General features: G+C 35.9%; 1 protein-coding gene across 1 annotated transcript in view; it reads right to left on the bottom strand.

Annotated features, from left to right (window-relative positions):
* USH2A (usherin) overlaps positions 1–21,556 on the bottom strand; it is a 990,439-nt gene that overhangs the window by 158,092 nt on the left and 810,791 nt on the right. Inside the window, exons 58-59 of the mRNA XM_072647832.1 lie at positions 7,969–8,127; positions 4,515–4,677 (exon numbers count right to left, since the gene is read on the bottom strand). Coding sequence (XP_072503933.1) covers positions 4,515–4,677; positions 7,969–8,127 — 322 coding nt within the window. The remainder of the gene's footprint in view (positions 1–4,514; positions 4,678–7,968; positions 8,128–21,556) is intronic.

Below are 21,556 nucleotides of genomic sequence, written 5' to 3'. Positions count from 1 at the left end.
TCAGTTTGCGTTCTGGGACAAATCCATACTACAGGGTACACTATGAGTCTAGAAGAGGCTATAGTGGACTCTGTGGAAGATTAGGATTCCACGAGAATACCAAAGGCTTGCCTCAATGGCAACCTAAAGTTCAATTTCCTTTTGAGGGAGATAATGAGATATTTGAGCACTTTATATATTTCTGTATCTATTTATTGATTCCTGGGCATTCTTCACATCTTATGCACTTTCTGTGGGATAAAAAATAGGCTCTCTTAGATAGATGCATTTCTACCTATAGTGCCTATAAGAGAGGTGGGATACTATTACCTCCATGTGGGGAAATCTTAACACAAACAAAGTAGAAGCTCTATTTAAAGAAAGACCTAGAATAAGAAGAGATTCAACTAGGGGGGGCCATGAGTCTAAGAAACATACCAGCCTTGTTGGGTCAACCTCAGGATTTAAAAAAAAGTATGTATGTAGGCCTGTAGTCTGGACCACAGGTTAGGTCTTTAAGATTAAATCAAGTCCAGTTTTCTATATTGCATATTTCTTCCAACCTAATAACCACATTTTCTCTTACTCTATGATATCTGCTTAGAATCAAGGTTGAAATTGTGTTAGATCTGGAACAAATTAAAAAAACCTGTTTGGGGCAGATATTGGAAGATGGAGTTTAAAGAAGAAGGTTGACAGAGAAAGGGAGTGATAAAAGAGAATAATTAAAATTTTAATATTTATTCCTTGTCTCAAAGCTCTCAGTGCTATGATAGAAGGATTGAGGTATATGAAATCAGAAGACCTGGGTTTGAATCCTGGCTCAACCATTTGATATTTATATGACCTTAGGCAGAGGCACTTAACATCTAGGCACCTCAGTTTCTTTCTCTATAAAATTAGTAGGTTCACCTAGATGACCTCTAAGTTCCCATCCAAATCTAAATCTATGATCCTAAGACTTCTGTTATCACTTTGAGAAAAAGTTCACCCCTTTTTCTTTTATAATACAGTCTTCTAGCTAGCCAGAATGTATTTTTTTTTGTAAAGTGTCTAGCAAAATGGCATTCACACAGGGTGATCTGAGAGATCCTACCTGATGAAAACATAACTTAGGAAAGGACAGATGTAAGATATAGCATAGTGTTGAAAGATCTTTGATTTATCATATAAACCAATTATTCACTGATAAGAGAATCATCCTCTCAATATGGTAGGTTCTACAGTATGTGAAGAATCTGGCACAAAACCAGGTATATATATATGATTTCCTACAGAGATCTAATGTTTGATGTCTCATCTACCACTGTAAAACTTATTTCATCATTGGTTTTAAAAAGATAACAAGGAAAACCTTATACATACATACATACATTCAGATAGATAGATGTATAGATAGCATTCGCATGATCAATAACATAAATTAAGTACTACATAATGCTACTAAAACAAAAACTAGTATTGTAGCTCACAGTCATGGCCCTTTGTGGTTTAACAAAAATTATAAGCATCTTATCTTTTGTGGGGGAGCAGACAGCTTTAATCGGATAATATCCAGAGGCAACCATTTAGACAACAGAAGAAAATTATCAAGGGGGAGAAAAAATGATTTTTTTTTTTTGGCAGAGTGACAATCATTTTGCAAACATTTTCAGAATGAGATTGACAGGCAGGCTTCCTGCAATTTTAATGAAAAGATTTGCATAGGCCAGTTCACGAAATATTCTGTAGTTTGAGTTAAATGAATTTCCTTTGGTGGTGATACAATAAGAAGGCAAATGATGAAGAAGAAATTACATGTCATCACCTTCCCAGAAATACTGAAGGCTTGTTGTTATGACGATATAAGGGCCAATATAGAACCCTGGAATGAAAAAGAACCATGTGCCTATATTCCATTCCTGTCCTTACAAATTTCAGATTTTTTTTTTTTTTACAGCTATCAAAGAAAGATTTGATATTGTTGTTGTCTGAGCACATTTAAACTTCAGCTGAAATAACTGCCAAGTGATTCATGCCTATGTAGGTGAATATAACGATTGTATCTGGAGCCCCAGTGCGCCATTTTCATTTCCCTTTAAATAAAAAACAAAATGTATCTATGTCAGTCAGTGCCCTTCTGCTGTACTCAGAGGTATCCAACAGGCTACAATTATGATTGTGAAGTGATTGTGTCACACTGGAGGAAGGTTTATTGCTTTTGAGTCTGCTAGGCAGTAACACATTCTGTTTCATATTACTCTTTATATCATTGTTTGGCTGTGACTAGAATAATCAAATGCCATCAAATGCTGTCAAATTCAATTTACAGTATTTTTCATTGAAGCGGGCTTTCTGCATTATATTTCCTGTTTTCCCTCTCTATAGCTGCCATGGAATACTCAGCATAATCATGAGCTTTATTTACAAAACCAACAGAGTGAAACCACGTCCCAGGCTATAACAGATACTTTATTTCCCCTTATTCAGAATAGGGATTTGATGTGCTTTTCTCATACAATTAGCATTAAGTAGATGAAAGAAAACTATTTCCAGAGGATGGGCATTTTTAGAGCCTGCACTAATGTGCTTAGCGTAAAATGTAAATTCACATTAGTCATTTTTACGTGTTCGTGTTGTATTTGAATCAGAAATATTATTCCTCAAATTAATGTTTGCTGAGAAGAAATTTGGCTTGTTCATTTTCAGTAATATCATTTACATAACCAGAAGTTCAATAATACTTCCTCTTTTGGCAGTTTTGCTAAAAAAAACTCTTAATTCAGCATGGAAGCTGAATCTTCAGCTAAGAGGCTTGAGATTTGAAGTTACATGGAGACAGAGATGAAGCCTAGAGGGTGAGGATCTAGGGCTGAATTTCATCAAGAAGATCACTGAATTTAAGGTTGAAAAGAAACCTTGGTCATGATTTATACACTTGATATACCTATTTGATGCATTTGTTCTATATGTGTTTCCTTTATGGTGTTTTGTGGCAGTGTTTCCTGTATTAAACAATGAACTCCGAGCAGAAAGGGATTCAGTTCAAGTTGCTTTGTATAAGGCTCATCATAATGTCACATGTAGACAGGTGAGGCTCTGAGAAAGTATGCCATACTGGAAAAAGTCCAAATGTGCCATCAACTCACAGAGTGACTACGTGAAGGCCTGTTTGTGTTTCAGTTTCCTCAACTATAAAATTAAAGGGTTGAACTATGTGACCTCTAAGAGGTTTCACAGCAGAGAAAGCACTGGGTCTGAAATCAGAAAGCACTGAGCTGCAATTCTGCTTCAGATATTTGCAGGCTGTGTAACTCTATGAAAGTCACCTGACCTCTGTTTGCCTCAGTTTCCTCAAATGTCAAATATAGATAAAAATAGCACTTACCCTCCACAGCTGTTATGAGGATCAAATGAGATAATATTTTTAAAGCATTTAGCACAGTGCCTAGGATATAATAAACGCTCAGTAAACTCTTCCTCCCTCTCCTTCCTTCCTTCCCTTGCCTCCCACTTCTCCTCTTCCCCCCTTCTTCCTCTCTTCTTTCCTTCCTTTCTTCCTTCCTTATTTCCCTCCCCTTGAAAAGCCTCTACAAACTTACTTGTTGGTATATAAAAATATGTTGGTACATGTCAAAATACTTATCTTACTAATTATAATGGGGGTATTGGGAGTACATGATGAGAAAAAGAGGAATAAATTCTAACGTGATTATCTGTTGTCCACTTTGGGAAGACAAAGGGATGTAAATGAAAAGCCACTTCTCAGGATAAAAGAAAAACTGTTGTAGTATCCCTCACAAAAAGTAAATAATTGTGCTCTTGGAATCCTGAGAAACAATACTGACATCTGTAGAATAAAGACCACATTCTTAACCAGTAAATATGGGGCCACATCAGCAATGCAAGGAGTGGAGTGGCGCAGGGATGTTGCAACAAAAAGAAGGATGGATTTGGAGCCAGAGAACCTAGGTTCAAATCTCAGGTCTTCTACTTAGTATATGTGTGATTTCAGGAAAATCACTGAAGCTTTCTGGGAATCAATGTTGTTATCTGTAAAATGAGAGTAATCATCTTATGTTAATGATAAATAGTTAACTTCTGAGTTGTCTTCCAGCTCTATGACTCTATGAACTCTTTAAATTGGATCCTTCAAACCTTCAAACATATCCAAATTAGTGGTTGCATGGTTTAAATAAGGTTTTCCACCTTTTACATGAGTATGGCATTTAGACTAGAAGCAAATGTCTCATGAAGTTGTTCCTATTTCTCTATAATTTGACTATTGCTAACTGGTCATTAATTGGTTACAATAAACCAAGTGGTTTGACTGAATTCACTATTTAGCAGTGGCTTGGCTTAATAATGAGTCAAAACAGTCAAACCACTTGTGTATTTGCACTCACAAATTAAATGAATGTGCCTTTACATGAATCTCTTCTCTGTTAGTCATCATCTAGGAAGGCATTGTGTGAACAAAGGACACAGTGTATTACAGAGATTTACTAGAATTCTGTAATTGCTTAAATATTCAATAAGAATAATAACAGTTTTACCGGTGAATAAAATAGTTGATGATGACTCCATTTGGCTTTGTAGGTGGTAACCATCTAATCAATATGCTGGTAGGTCCCATTGTCAGAAGAAAAGGGGATTTCAGATCCATGGGAGCTGCTTCAAAAGTTGTCACCAAGATACTGCTGCTGACTCCACAGCCACCTGGAATAAAGAACAAAGAACACAGTTTTCGAGGCAAGGGTGAGGAAGAGATCCTACATATGGCAAGTCAAGACTTCAAATGACTTCCATTTATCCACCTAAAAAGGGAAATAAGCAAATTTAATAAGCAAAACATTAAAAATGACTGCTAATTGAAAATCTTAGTGGTAAAGCTAGAGTCAACCTCATTTATTATAGAAATGACTGCAGGTCATTCTTTAATTTCTGAAAGAAATAATCATTGAGTGCCTACTATGTGCAAGGCATGGAACCATCCCTGCATCTTAACTTTCACATAGAATCTCAGTAAATAGATAATTTCTGACCATCAGAAAATATACCGTCAGTACGAAAAATTCTATTTGAATTCCCCAAGTCAAAAGGAGCTGAACATAGATGTTTATCCTTCCAGAGATAGAATTTAGCCAATATTTTTTTCAATGATATTTCTTAAAAGTTACAGGAACTTGTTTATATTCATAATGATCATCTTACAAAGTTTTAAGGCATCCCTTAAGAACTATTCTCTGTTTCTGGACATTAACTCCTACTGCTTCTTGTCACACACATATATCCCTCCCAATATATTTAGGTTAAATCAATACTTTAAACATTTAAGAAACAGCTATTACAATTAAGGCAAGGTGTGATTTTGTAGTAGGGTGAGAACTAGATTGAATTCAAGACCTGCCTCTGATACATAAAAGCTGTGTGACTTTGGGCAAGTCACATAACCTCTCAGAGCTCCCAAGAAACTCTTTGAAACTATAACCTGAAGAACTGGTAATGATGGATATTGGTAGAAAGTAGTTTTCATTTCGAGAGTTCTTCAAATCAATGGAATTGCAGGTCCATTCTTAAAAAAAAAATAAGCAAGACACTGAGCATGGCACTGGGGACATAAATATGTAAACAAAACAGTCCTTGTCTTCAGGAAGGCTATGTGCTACTGTTTATGCATTTAGATAGATGTTTGGATAGATATATAGATAACAGACAGAAAGATAGAGAGACAGGTAGATAGACAGATAGATATATAGATAGTCAAACAGGCATATAAATATATAGATGGTCAAAAAGACAAACATGATAAAAAAGATGATCAAGAATCTAGGCAGAAAAGGATCTGGATAAGCCTTCCTACTGGATTTATAGGTCTTGACTTCAGTGTTATTGATTCTATTTCTGAATCCTTTTCCTATCTATAGTATATATATGCATGTAAATACTTGTTAAGTTCCCTGGAATCTATGTGAAAATTAATGTATAAAGAAGAAACATTTTTGATATGAAGAATTGTTATAAAGAAATTGTAAAACGTTTCCTTGAGAAAAATTTATTTTGTAACCACCATGAGGACAATGCAAAGTCTAGTCTTTTTTTCCCAGGTGTATTACATATACTCTAAGATTTTTCTCCAGGAGAAATTTTGTATCCCAAATAAAGATTGGTATCAGTTGTCTTCTTGTTACCCCACATGATGATGGATCATGGCTTCATTTGTTAGCTGGTCTGGGGTAAGAGACTGTCAACTGATTCCAATATTATGATCCATAAAACATAATTAAAGAAGTAAAGTACTGCTGATGTAAAAAAACCACATCTTACGTGTCCAAGACTCACAAAAGTATTTTTGCATCTTTGCCACTGCATAAATATATGTTCAATCAATTGAATTTAACTGCTCCCTTCTAATCACATGAAAAATCACAAGCTGACCTTATGTTAAAATCAATGAAACAATGATCTTGACAGACATGACTGAATGTGTAAATGAACTGGGATAAATGAGGGCAAGAAAAGAAACTAGAAAGATCCTCGAGTCAATAATGTTCACGTTTTAAGTAACCTGTAGAAAGTACCAGTGAAACTGAGAAGTGGTGCCACCATATTTCAGCTACTAAGATAAATCACTAAAGACAGATGACCATAAATTCTTCAAAAATTTCGTAGGAAGTAACATTAACTTGGAAAAAATGAAATTCTAAGGATAACATTTTGGGAACTTTAAGATCAGAGTAAGTAAATTGGTGTGAGATTACATGTCTGAGGTAATTGTAGAAGTAGCTAGATACAACAATAGAGTAGTGAACTTGGTGTTAGGGAGATCTGAGTTCACATCTTAACTCAGACATTTTATTAACCGTGTGACTTGGGTCAAGTCACTCAACCGCTATGTCTGTCTCCTTATAGATAGAATGGGGTAATTAACAGCACCCATCTAACAGAGTTGTTGTGGGGATCAAAGGGATAATAGGTATACATAAAGTGCTTTGCTAACTTTAAATCTCCATGCAAATGCTCATCATTGAGCAAGATAATGTGTGGACCAACACCTCCATTTTCCATGTCCATGTTTCCATATAAAATATGCATATTAGAGTGTGATTATTAGCAAGCATCTGTCTCCAATAGGTAAAATGGAGTGTATTGCTCACAGCTATCTGCCTCCAAATCAATAACTGCATATGAAGCCCCTAAAACAGCACAATACTTGGAGCTAGAGATTAAAAAATAATAGAAATAGCATGGCCCCTGACCTCAAAGACTTTACAGTCTTGTAGGGGGATAAATCGCATATAAATACATGTCACATAGATAGATGTCTTCTTTATGAAAAAAAAAATGCATGTCTTCTTCTCCTAACCCTGGGTTAATGTTGAACCAAGTACATGATTTTGAAGACTTTGGGACTATAAAGGAACTAATAAACTAATTTTCAATAAAACAAGTAAACCTTATGGAAAGGGAGGTATTATGCAGATGAAGATATTACTGAATACAAACTTTTCATTAAAGGATCACTCAAAGTTACATCATTGTAGGTGATTATTCATTGTGTATGAGATAAAATTCAGAAAGCATTATAAAATAGATAAGACTTATTCAGATTTAATTCAATACTCTAACTGCAAAAAAAGTAGAATAAACTAAGTTAAATCCATATTCTATGATGTTTTTGTATTCCCCAGTTTGCTTTACATTTCTGAAGACTTTCATATGAATGAGGTATTTTTCTTTTAAAGTGCTTTATAAAACAGGACTTTATGTTCACACAAAAAAAATGACTAACATTTTAATCTACAGTTAAATATTCATGATAAAGTGCAGAAATATCTAATGCACCACTCAGCACCAGGCTGATTTTTCTGGGTAAACAGTCCACTTCAAGTGAGAAATGAGATGTTAGCTATTTTAGTTATATTAAAAATATATGTTTTCTTTCTTTCTTTTTTTTTTTTGGTAAAATTAGATACTTGACTCAACCTAAAGGACACGAAGCTTGCTTACCTTCCTGACATGCTTGTATCCTTATTTCATACTGTGTATATGGGGTCAGATTTTTTACCACAGTTAAGTGGTGGTAACCAACTGGATAGATCAGTGGTGCCACACTTCCAGGGTTTAGTAAGACATTATATTCCAAAGGCATTTTGGGGATGTGTGTCTCTTCTGAAAAATAAAACCGAAATTAGTAGATTGGTCTAGAAATTCTTGTTAATTAGCAATACATGTTTGTATATTCATTTGTATATTGTATATACAATACAGTACATATATACATAATATACAGTTGTATATGAATGAGCAAATTCTTAGCAATATACAATTCAAATTACATTGTTTAAAGTTATTGCTATTTAATTGAATTATAGCTATGAATTATGAATTTATGATCTTAAGCTTTATGATTCAAGCATCTATATGGATATATTTTCATTAAATATAGAATATATATTTCATGATTAGAAAAAAATTTAACATAACCTTTTGTTTTTAGAACAAACCTACAATAATTAAAGATTACTTCATATTTTCCCTAGCCTTACCCTCAAAGTACATAAAAAATAATAGTAGTTTTGCAAGTGACGATAATTTTTCTATACAGCATTGTGTATAGCATCCTGTCTGACATAGATCCTTGACATAATAGCCCATAAAATATCCAAATCATGGTCTGCCTAGAGATTTTTCAGTACATCAATTATTGAGCCAGGACAGTACACTCTGTCAGTGAGACTTATGGACCTGTACATGAAATCCATGTGAAATTTGTGTCTAAAAAGTGTTAATGCTCACAATTGTTGTTTTTGAGAAGGACTAGCACCACATTTAGCTTCTTCAAAATATAATGAATTAGGATGATTAGACAATTATATGATTCTATACCACGGAGATGTTACATTCCCTGAATGCAAAAGGGAATATCCTCCACACAGACCATATTTTCTCCTTAAATTTCTGCTCACATGGTTTTATCTGTAATACCGAGAGATGAAGAGTCATCACCCTAAGAAATACAAAGACCTTAAGGCATAGTGGATAGAGAGCTTGCCTTTAAGTCAGGAAGATCTTGGATCAAATCTCACTTCTGGCACATACTAGCTGTGTGAACTTCATGTAAACTCACAAGACTGTAGGCAAATCACAAAGACTCTAAGTAACATAGAATTCACAACTTCCATTGGTAAAGTGAATTTCTTCACCTGGGAGTTCCCCATACCATTGAAGTGTTATGTCTGGTTCCTATCTCCTATTATAAATAACAAGATTTCTAGTTAGCTCCATAGTCAAGATAATGGTAAATAAGATTATAGATCATTGGACCAAAGATTTAGAGCTATAATGAACCTTGAATGTCATCTAGTCTGACTCCTCAATTTTATAGACTATCTATAATTCTATACAGAGGAACTGGGACCTGAATCAGATGTATTGGTTTCTCTTTTCATTTTCCCCCACTAAATGCAGGGCTCCATAACTACAGAGAGGTCAGACTCAAAAATTTCAACCTAATTATGATCAGCATAGAACTAATACTCAAAACCAAGTTAGGAGATGATAAGAAGGAAGAGAGGAGAACATGAAGATCTTGAACATGGAGTCAGGACAGTTTACCTGTTAAGGAGAGTAGGTCAAGTATATTGAAAGTATCAGCTGAGATTAAGAAACTGGAAGGAGAAATTATATAATATATATATTATATACAATAATATATATATAATTTCGAATCTGTGAATATCATTCAGATCTTATAATGTGAATTATTAGAGAGATACTACAAACATTATGATCTTAAGAAATGTTCTAAAGACAAACTTTTAAACTATGATGTATCATCATAGGATTGTGGCTGAAAAAATGGGAACAGATATACTTCCTTACACAAGGAAGAAGAAAGGAGGCTTGAACAGTGGTAGGGTTTAAACAGAAGCTGGGACACTCCTTCATATATTTTAAAAGAGATTAATGTAGTTAACAAGGTAGGAGTAGGTTTGAATAGAAAATTTTTAATACCACTTCCAACTTTGGGTCTACAATTCTTGAATCATAGCTTTGCTTACATCTGAGTCAGAAGATTTTGGAAGTAGAAGACAGAGCTATCATGTTTTATAGGTAAAAACACTGAGAACCCAGTGATGGGTCCAAAGTCACATAGCTGGTCAGGAACAGAACTCAGATCACTTGTCTCCACATTCAATGCTTTTCTCACTACATTATATCATATATCGTATCTTCTCAACACCTAAAAATAATAGATTAAGTCAACTTGGTTAAAAAAATCAACCAAACCAACTGTTCTGCTTTAGTAAACACAGGAACATTACTGAGCTTAAAGTTTTTCTTTGGATATTGTGTATTCACAATCCAAGGAGAGTGAGATGAATGGTAGGAGACTCTCTGAACCACTGTTGCAGCCACTAACAAAAGATCAGTCTCTGTGTACGCTGTGCATGCTTGGCCATAACAGTGGCTGCCATAGCATCCTTTTTGAATATAAAGAACAGCCACATATAATAAAGAGAGCCCCTTCCTGCAGATCATCACAGAAAGTGGATCAGTTCAAAAGGGACTAAGCAGATTGAAAATTGGAAGAAATTTAATAGGAAGGACCTAAGGTTTGTATTGTTTAGGAATCAAACTGGAACCTGGTATATAGCAGAATTCATGAGACTTTGTGAATATGTGATATCAATGAAATTTAAGGCTCAGAAAGTTTCCCCTTTCTACTTCTTATTCCAGAAATGACTTTAGTTCAGGCCTCAGACAACAAGACAATAGCTAGACAAGGCAAAGATATTTAGAAGTGTTAGAGTTTCAGTTAGATCCTCATTCAAACTTCACAGACAACATTCATTTAGACTCTTCAGAATTAGAATTCATGATTTAAAGAATTCATGGGATGCATTTATTTACTTCATATTTATTTACGTCATTGATGGTACCAACACTATTGTATGTAAAATATATTAAACATTTAAAACAAGAAAATATCTCCACGGAGACTAGAGTATCATAAATGGCACAGTGGATAGAATATTGAACTTGCATCCAGGGAGATCCCTGTTCAAATACAGCCTCAGATATTTGTTAGCTGGTGACTCTGGACAAGTCACTTAATTTTCTTAAACCTCAGTGTCCTCATCTGTAAAATGGAAATAATAATAGGGCCAATCTTCTTGGATCAAATGGAGTAATATTTGTAAAGTCCTTTATGAACCTTAAAGAGTTGTATAAACATTATTGTTGCTGTTATAATCATGTACTGTATTTAAGTAAATCTCTTCATTAAGCCTTCTCCTAGGCAATATTTTGTTGTTACCCTAGATTGAGCTATGTGACCTTGAGTAAGTCATATCTTTTTTTTCTGGGTCTCAGTTTCCCAGCCAAAAAATGACCAGATTAGACTAGATCAGGGGTTCTCAACTTTGGAGTCTCTTGAATTTGTTTTTTAAAAAAATATTTTGCTCATTGTTTCAACATAGTTTCTTTTATTTTAAGCAGTTAATATTATTCCAAGAAGAATGGGTTTCATCAATAGCCTTCACTAGACTGACAAAGGAGTTCATGAACAATACAAAATTTAAGAGCCCCAGCATGAGATGGTTTTTAAGGTTCTTTTAAAGCTTGGATCCATATTCTTTTGGAGTTACTCTAAGAATTTCATACTTTGTATTTAAGTTTTAGTATTAGTTATTCTTTTTCTTATCATATATTCCAGTTTTAGTATTTAAGTTTAAAATAAATTAATAAAAAAAGGTTATTTCATGCTTTTGTACTTGACTCCAACCTAGTAATGTGATTCTGATCCTCTCCAAAAAGAAGGACAACCACCACCAAGAATTTCAAAGTAGTAAAATTTAATGGCTTTGGAAGAATTTGTTTCCTGAGACATTCCATTAATTACTATAGGTCTTTTTTTTTTCTCAGGTGACGTTCAGCCTGGTGTAGGGGATAGAAAACTGACCTTGGAGACAGAAAGACCTAGACTCAGCTACTGCCTCTGATGTATCTTGGATGTGTGAGCCTTAGCATGTTACTTAGCCTTTCAGTACCCTAGATAACTATCTAAGACTCTAAGTTACAGAGAAGTCATGCTTACCTATTTTGGTTCAATGAAACCACAGGTCTAGTTCCTATCCACCATTATTCAGAAATCAACCAAGTAGCACATGGTGAGTGCGCAGGCAGGAAAATAAAACTTTAGAAAGACCCAGAGTAAAAGATGTTGCCAAAGAGCTGAATCAGTGACCTTTAACTACACTGTGGAAGAAGTCTATTGCCAGCCCCGATTGTGTACCTAAAAGGAGATCTCTGCTGAAAAGGGATGGTACTTCTAGTTGACAAGAGGGATTGTACTATATTACAAATTTATAAATTAAACACACACACACACACACACACACACACACACACACAAACCACCTTCGTGCAGGTCTGAACAGGGCTATTCCATGCAGATATATTTTTTTAAAGCCTCAGTTAATGTGGAATAGATGCCCTTTATCTGTGATGAGTATGTAAATGGAAAATGCTCCTTTAAGCTGTAAACATGACAGAAAGTGACATGCATTTAGTGAAGGAAAGGGGGCCCATGCTACTGTCATAACTCACAGGACAGTGACACAAAAACCTCCTGTGTTCTCGCCAACCCTCCACCATCTGCAATGAGTCTGAAGGTACCTAGCCCCCTGGAATTCTGATGCCGAAACAAAATGAAATGGGCATATTTGTTTAAGTCACCTGGGAGGCCACACGACTTGGTTAGTTCCAGAGTTCATAAATTTCTGTCAGAATAAAAGGAGCCATGAAAGCAGAAGTGAACCAATTTAGCCTAAGTGCAAATGGCAGTTTTGTTATTTGGTGTCAAAGTTACCAGGAGCACAATGACAACCTGCCATAACACATTTTCATGTTCACTAAAGAACAAGGAATCCGTTGGTTAATATTCCTAGCAATACCCCTTTTCATAATTTACAACAACTAGATGCTGATAGGTTATTTAACATTTATGAAGTTAAGATGTAATCAGAAAAACCCTGATTATCTTTACAAATAAAAAAGTTAAATTATTCAACTTTTTTTTCTTGGTGGCTTTATTTCACAGCAGGTGCACACTTTGCAATGGGACAAGTCAATCAAATGAGCTTTCTTTTTTCCTTTTCTTTTAAGGAGACAGAGCAGGGACAATTCTATGAGGAAATCTATTAATTCAGCCTGACAGCCCTATTTGCTTTAAAACAGTGGTTGCTTTTAACATGGCGTTTGTAACAAATCAAGCTCGATTTTCTTTATGGGCTGGAGGTTGTTACTTATTCACTCTTTGGGTGCAGAGGTGAAATAAGAGAGGCCGTATCACATAGTGTTTAGAGACCTGGCTCCGAGTTCTGTCTCTGTCACATATACTGACTGGATGACCTAGGCCAAGTTGCTTGACATCCCAGTACCCCACATAACTCAGCAAGACCTTAAGTGGAAGAACTGTTCAGATCTTTATTGGTACAGGAGGTTTCTCCACTGGCAGTTCCTCATGCCAAAAAAAAATCAGAGTAAAAACATTTACTACATTAAACAACCACTTATTCATGCCCTGGTAGCCTATGGTTCATCTGGGTGGTGCAACATACAGAATGCTGTTCAGGAAGACATCCTCCTGAGTTCAAATCTGGCCTCAGACACTTACTCGCTGTGTGGCCCTGGGCAAGCCCTGTTTGCCTCAGTTTCCTCATCTGTAAAATGAGCTGGAAATAGAAGTGGCAAGCCACTCTAGTATCATTGCCAAGAAAACACCAAATGGAGTCACAAAGACTCAGCCATGACTGAAAAAAAAATGACAGAATAACAACAACGTACTAGCCCCTGTATTAGATGCTAAAGGTACAAACACAAAAAGAAAACAATTCTTCCCCTCAAGGAACTTATATCTTACTGGAGTGGGGGTAGGGGTAAATAACATGCATAAAATAAGTTTATACAAAGTAAAGATGAGTTAAAAAAAAGCGGAGGGCAAGAAATAAGGAGCATCAACAACTAAATTTCCTTCCTCCTACTTACCTCCATCATATTCTTCCCTCGTTCAGGTTGTAGGATTAGGAGGAAAAAATAATCTGTGAGCCAAAATTAGCCTGTCAATCAGGCAAGAAGAATAGTGCAGTGCAGCACAAAGTATATTACATTTGTAGTCAGAGAACTTGGGTTGAAATCCCAGCTTTGTCCCTTTGTGCCTGTGTGATCTTGGGCAAATCATGTGATCTCTATGGGTGACTGACCTGTAAGAGAAAGATGGACTGGATGTTCCCTAAGATTCCCTCTGTTTCCAAGCCTGTGATCCAGTTGGGTGCCTTTTGGATAGCTGGGAATGAAATGAGAACAGGCAACAAGGCTGAAGACAAAGCTCTGGCCCTGAGTGTGAGGTCAGGGTTCAAATCTCACCCCAGGGTTTAGTAGTTGTATATCAGTGAGAAAGCCAGAGAAAGAGTGGGTTTCTAACTGAAGGAGGCTTTTGAGGTATTATAGGCTACCACCAGTTTACAAATGAGGAAACTGAGACCTAGAAAGGTTTAGTGACTTGTATAAGATTATCCAGAGGGTAAGAAACAGAGAAAGGGTTCTAGCTCAAAATATAGCGTTCTTTAATCTAAGTCAGTTTCTTGTTAAATGATGATAATAACCTCATTTCCTCATAAGGTAGTTGTGAAAGGACTACTTTAGAAATTCAAAAACGACCTATAAATGTGAGCTATGATTTTTCTCCCCAATCTTTCTAGACTGCTTGGTTCAGATTCATGGAGGTGGGGAACCAGGTCCCATTCTATTTAAATATTGTATCTCTTCCCAGGGCATTGTAGAGAGCTCAGCACCTACTTAAAATATTTTAGTTTTCTCAAGAACTTGTCATATAGTCACCATGGGTGCATATCAAAACTCGTTTATATCCTAGTAGATACTCTTTGGGAATTGCTGTGGCCAAAAATTTAATTATCCTACATAGAAGCTGATGGCAAGCCTTTCCAAATTTCATTAGGTTGGTAAGTAGATGTCAGACAAACAGATCCTCATTACCAGGTGTGTCCTTGACAGATTTTTAGTCTGGAAGGATCTACTGAAACTGATTCTCTGTTGATCTTCAAGAACACCAGGATGAGATCTCACAGTATTTAAAATAACATGATTGTTGGATGCAACTCACAGAATCTGAATGACACAGAATTAGATATAGTTATTCCATTTCCTAGAAAGGCATATCATCATAGAATCATAAATCCAGTCATACCAGGACTGAGGCCATACTTTATGTCTAATAACAAATGACCTGGAGTTTGGTTCTAGGTACTGACAGATAAAACACCCAAAGGAAACAGTATCTAAGGCACATTCTGAACACAGGAAAACATGACCACATCCAAAAATATAATCACCACTCTCCCTTGCCCACAAACAGCTGTGTTGCTGTCAAAATTATAAACCAGTCCAGAAGGTCACAGTGGAGAACTAGAAGCCAACTGATGATATCACCAGGTGGAGAACAACCACGAACAAAGCTGGCTATGAGAAGCTGAAGGATTTGATGAATGTTTCTACTTCAAAGCATCTTCAAAATCATATATAGTTGCTTATTCTTCGTCCTTTGGTTTGAAATTATATATCTTCTCTCTTTACTCTGATATCTCATTCCTTTTTTTCCTGATCTCTTGCCTAACATTTCTTCCTTCTGAGGGTATTCTCACTAGAAGTGTGAAACTATACTTTCCATCTTATGGATAATAATTATGAAACACTGAACACAGTGCCTGGGCACATAGCAGGTGCTTAATAAATGCTTATTTCCTTCCCACCTAGAGTATAATGATCCCCAGCTTCCCCTGTGGGTCCCAATATTCACCTCCTGGGTTAGGCAAAATGATCAATTTAACCTTCTCTCATTCCCTCCAATCCTTTCCATATGGTCAGGATCCGCTATTCCTCTCTCCATTGCCAAGCCATATTTGACTGTCAAGAAGATGCTTTGCCCAAGCCCTCCAGGCAATAAAATAAACATGAGCTGGAGAGGTACATCTTCCCTTTCTCCTAGTTGTTAGGTATCTATATCTTGTGCTTATAATATCAGTCTTTGGGCTTCCAATGTCAGACTAGAGATGAGCATATTTTTTTCCTGTGGTTGTACTGGGGTTGCAGTGAGCAATAAAGTTCCCTCACCATCACCATCTATACCTTCATTTCTGTAACCAATGACAAGGAATGTGCTGAACTGGAAAACTATCCCCCTTAGTAAACTGGTGATGATCAAGGGCAAAGGTGACCTCTTCAAGGAAATCAGTGGCAAAGGAACTCAACCTTAGAATATTAATCTTGACTAATTCCCACTAGAACCCATTGGAACAGAGACACATTTCTCCCATCTCAGTAGCACAGAGTCTCAGTAAGGTCTTACAATTCTTGCTTAATTCCTTTAACTTAAGAAATTTAGACTCAATAAACTAATCTGTGGCTGTCCGCATTATCCATAAATGAATTAGCTAAATCTCTAAAGTCACCTCCTACTTTTGGTAATATTTACCCTATAGGTGAATTATTTCGTTCTATGTCTAATGTAGCTACCAGAAGCAACCACTCAGCTGAGATGGCCTGGTTGTTCACCTGCTACCTTCCACTGAGACTGATAATAGCTTGCATATACCCATCCCTTTCTCTACCGTAACTCATTTTTAGGAGAGTCTATCTCCTCAGGGGAATGGGCTTCTCACTCTCACATTCATTTACTCATCTCTACCATTCTGAATACTCTGGAGACATGTCTATTTTTTTCTCTAGTCTAGAATTTCCCTCCAAAGTGGGAAGAGTAATGAAAAGTACCCATTATGTAGATACGAATTGGATATGGAACAGATTTTTTTTAATCCCATGCAAAAAAGGGAATGAGAAGCAATAAAATTCACTGTGTATATTAAAAAATGATTAGAAGAAAATTCAATAACAATACTAGCAGCATGAAAAGTTGAGAAAATAGAATTGAAACTTTGTTAGGACGTAAACCAGTTTTTACAAGGCTAGTAACTGGTCGTGTCATCCTACTGAGCATAGTTCATTCAGATGTCAAATTTGATCTCTCTGAAAGAGTCAGCTCTTTCTAGGATTCCAGTCCATTCCTGCTGATGCAACTACAATAGATTTCAGTTGCCTCTGTCATTGCCATCACCCTCTTCCTACTACTGCTTTTGCACTCTCTCTCCCTTGCTGATCACCAGCCAGGGAAGAAGAAAATCCTAATTACCTTTACTGCAAACATTTTGATGTTTATAAGATCAATGATAAAAGAATGAAATACACAAGATACGCAAAAGCAGCTAGGGATCCCTGTTCAAGACTAGCTAGTTTATTTCCTGCTCCATGTTGGAAGTGCTGACATGTGTGACCATTGTGTTAGGGATGTAGAAAGGCCTCTTTTTTTGATACTACCTGAAATCTTATCACCTGAGAAACTGCATGTAGGAGAGAGGGATGTTTTGAAACTGTCTCCTCCACTGAACTGTCTCCTAGGTCCTCAGTTCTGGCTCAGTAGCTCATCATAAGATTCTCAGCAGAAACATGGTCAGAAACTACTCTCCTCCCCTAAGTTTCCACATGGTCACTAGGAATAGTGAATGAACAAACAACAAAGGGAATGAAAGCGATGACACCCACTGCACCTCAATATGCCTAAATTGCTTCCATTTCACCATTAGAACACATCTTGACATGGTGACCAAATATATCCTTTAGATTCTAATGGGAGAGGAAGTTGGAATTTGTGATAGAGATGAAGATCAACCTAGGAGTAGCCATCCTGTTGTTACTAAGTAGTGGGAGGAAGGAAGGAGTAACATAGACATCAATTTTCTTTCATTCAAGTTTTCTACTCGTAAAGCAATGTAAGTTGTCTTATCCTTGATTTGTGTTATATTATGTAACTGAGGCTTCAGTTTCCATCTGGACTGACTCAATAGAGACGAAAACATAATACTGGAAAGTAAAAATTGAACTTGCTGTGTGGGTTGGCTACTTAGCTTTGAATAGTCAATGAATGCAACCACTGACATCACCAGGCTATTTTAGAATATCACCCTTGCAATTTATGAAGTTAAACCAAGCACTGGTCGTGAATCATCACGATTAAAATAGTAGTACTTCTTTAGAAACTAAAATGTTCATTATAAATTCAAAGGGAAAATATTTGAGCTGAATTTATAGATGAGTGAATGGAAAGATAAAGTGTCACTATTGTCTGTAGACAAGGAATAGATACCATGACCAGCTGTCCTTTAATCCAAATTTGATTAATAAAAGAGTTGTATTTTTAAACACTATTAATTAAAATGATTGTCTTAGTAGGAGAACAACCACAGAGCCCTTTAAAAATGAAAGATGTAAAAGGGAAGTCATTATTTCAATAGGATGCATGAAATTTAAACAATTGGATTGTCATGAAAAGAATAAGAGTTGAATTCAACTGCATTGCTAATTGGAACATGATTAAGGGTCACAATAGTTTGATGCAGTCATCACTTGAATGTACTTGAAAATTTGATTCTCAATTTAAGATTTTCGATAAATCTGAATGTTTGGATTTGCAAGCAGCAGGGAGCACATCTATTTTCCATTCTTGTTTAGCGTGAGCCAACCAAGTTTCATGAAGCAATCCTATATTTAAGTGGCACCCCACCTGTTTCTTCATTTTCAGTTATTTCATTCCACTGAAGGTAAAATCCTTAAGTTCTTTACTTAATTTCAAAGTAATATGGGAGTCCAGACTTGAAACTTATAGGTGGTATATATTCCCACGGATAAGCTAAAATAGCAATTGGGCTAGCAAAAGCCTTTATTATTCATTCTATATGATCTTGGTTATTTGAGAATAAGGATCATAAGTAGGCCAAAATACAAAGTTGGGCAACTTTGGGAGCAATAAAGAATCAGAGTGGGGACAATCCAAAACAGGAAACTATCTATCTATTTATCTATCTGTCTATTGATCTATTTATATATATGTATATATATGTATATATATATAATATATATACACACACAGATATATATATATGTATATATATGTATATATATATATATACACACACAGATATATATATATATATATCTCACACACAGATATATATATATATCTCTGTGTGTGTGTGTGTGTGTGTATGTGTGTGTAGGGTACAGGTATTGAAAGATGGTTATATGTTCAATTTAATGCAAATATTTCCATAGCTCAAATCCAATCTTTGGTAGGTCAAATTTTATTTCTTTCAGATTGCTAAACTGGTCTTAGTTTCTTCTTCTGTAAAATGAGATGATTTAGTTAGATGGCCTCTGAGGTCCTTTCAGATTCACATCAATGACAATTGTTCTGTTGTTAATTTTATTAATAATGTGCAGGCTTTCTATGTGTATTTGACTTGCTTCTTTTGTTTATAACCAGTTTGTGACAAATTTAAATGAGTCTTTGGTCTGAAGAGTCTTTGTGGATGTATTTTTCATTGAGTTCATGCAGATGTCATCTATAAAGCGACTTGCGATTACACTTTCAGATCTTCAGGTTTCGTGGACTCCATTTATGCAGATGATCAGAAAATGTCCCCCTTCTCCTATGGTGCTTTGATCCATCCTCTGATTTCTTTCCATTTCAAATCCTTGTTACAAACTTTTTGATTGATGTTGACATTTTATATTGTTCTTTCCTCTGCTGTAACTCATTCTGTAGTGTGGCTTTTAACCTTGGCTTTATCGTGCAGTTGTTGATTAAAGGAATCTAGACTTTCTACTATGCTTCCGTTTTCCAGATTCCCTTTTCACTTTTTTTTTGGTTTTTTGCCTTTAATTGGGGTATATGGCACTCAGATCTTCTACTGAACGATCCAGCTATATAATAACAGAGAACAAAGATGTGCTAAATTGTCCTGTTATTCTTACTGTCAAGTTGATTCTCAAGATAATTTTGAATAGGGCTAGACAGCTTTAGGCCACTTCCTCAATTTCTTTAATTCTTTGGAACAGTTCACATAGCCCACCAAAGTGTTGGACGGTGATTTCACCAAAGCTAAATGCTCCAGCACTTTAGAGTTTTAGACCTTTACAATTACTATAGCAGTCTCAGAGCAACTGAGGCATTCTCTTCCTCTGCCTTTTCCCCAACCTGCAAATCCCCAATTAAGTCATGGAAGATTGGTTTGATTTTGCATAGTTGTTGCTGTTATTAGTAGTAGTACTAATGTTTTTGATGAGCAACAAGATCTTATCTTTCCATAAAAAAACTCAAATCTATTCCCTTGCCATCTGGACTCTAATTTTAAAGATATCTATTTAACCTTAGAATTTGGGAGTTGTAGGAAGGTTATAAAGGGAGGAGTTAGAATGAGAGAGTGGCCAAACTTTGATATTCAGATCCTGGGTGCTAAGTACTTGTTAGTCTTAATTAAATTGTCATCTAACCATTCATCCCACTGATCCATTGCCATGAACATTTTGTTGTATTGGAATGCAGATATTTACTCTCCAAAGCTCTCTAAGTTTCTGGGGCTTGTTGACCTTGAAGGAATTTCCTTACAAAGAAAAACCATGTACATAAAATACATTGCTAGAAATTCTTGTGCCACTGTCAAGCATCTAAAGCCATAATCATAACTTTTATCCAGTCCCACTAATCCATTTTTGCAACGAAGTTATTTTCAGTCACCTCAATCAACACCATTCAAAGAAGGAAGTTTACCTGTGCCCCTCCATGTCTCTCCTTCCAAGTCTGGGAGAGAACTTTGGATGAGTGCACTGGCCCTCTTCCCACTGAAAGCAGAGAATGATAAAATTAAAACCAAGGCTGGAAGCAAAACGCTAACCAAGACTATAGCGGTCAAGAACTGATGAGGAACCAGTAGCTACAGTGGTGTATATAATTAAAATCCATTGCTCATTTTCTTCCCAACTCCCATCCTCCATAGCATTTCCTGAGAAAGTTCTAGTCCATACTCTTTTCTTCTCATTCTCCTTTCTGCCAGTGTGAAGTGTGGGGAAAAGAGAAAAAAACCTAATCTCTTACATAACCTGGCCCCTTTACCTTCCTTCACATCATAGCATGCTTTACCTTATTTTACCACAACATGTTTTTATGGTATTTTATAATGCTATTAAAGTATATTAACTGATTGCAGCCAAGTCTCTGTATGAAAAATTGAGAAAAGAGAAGTTAACCTGAAGGGAGAAGAAATTTTTTCCCATTCCAGGGTGGCACAAGAGTGAGCTTTATATACTGCAATGTTATACTCCAGGAGTTTCATTATTTTTCCTAAAGAGAGACTTAATAAGAATAAGGCCTATGATTCTTTTAATTCATCTCCCTGTATCAAATATGTCCTCACTCCAATTCATTCTTCATTTAATTGCCAAAGTAATTTTCCTTAGTGAAGATTGATCATACCACTCATCTACTCAGTGGCTCCCTATTATATTCAGATCAAATGCAGACACTTTTGTTTGGCTTTTAAAGATCTTCATAACTTGGCTCTTTCTTTTCAGTTTTTTTATACTTTACTCTCCTTTAAACACTCCTTTGCAGCATCACTGGCCC

The sequence above is a fragment of the Notamacropus eugenii genome, chromosome 2, assembly GCF_028372415.1.
Source record: "Notamacropus eugenii isolate mMacEug1 chromosome 2, mMacEug1.pri_v2, whole genome shotgun sequence".
Classification (NCBI taxonomy): Eukaryota; Metazoa; Chordata; class Mammalia; order Diprotodontia; family Macropodidae; genus Notamacropus; species Notamacropus eugenii.
The sequence above is the reverse complement of the archived record's forward strand: the minus strand, read 5'-3'. Positions and strand labels throughout refer to the sequence as shown.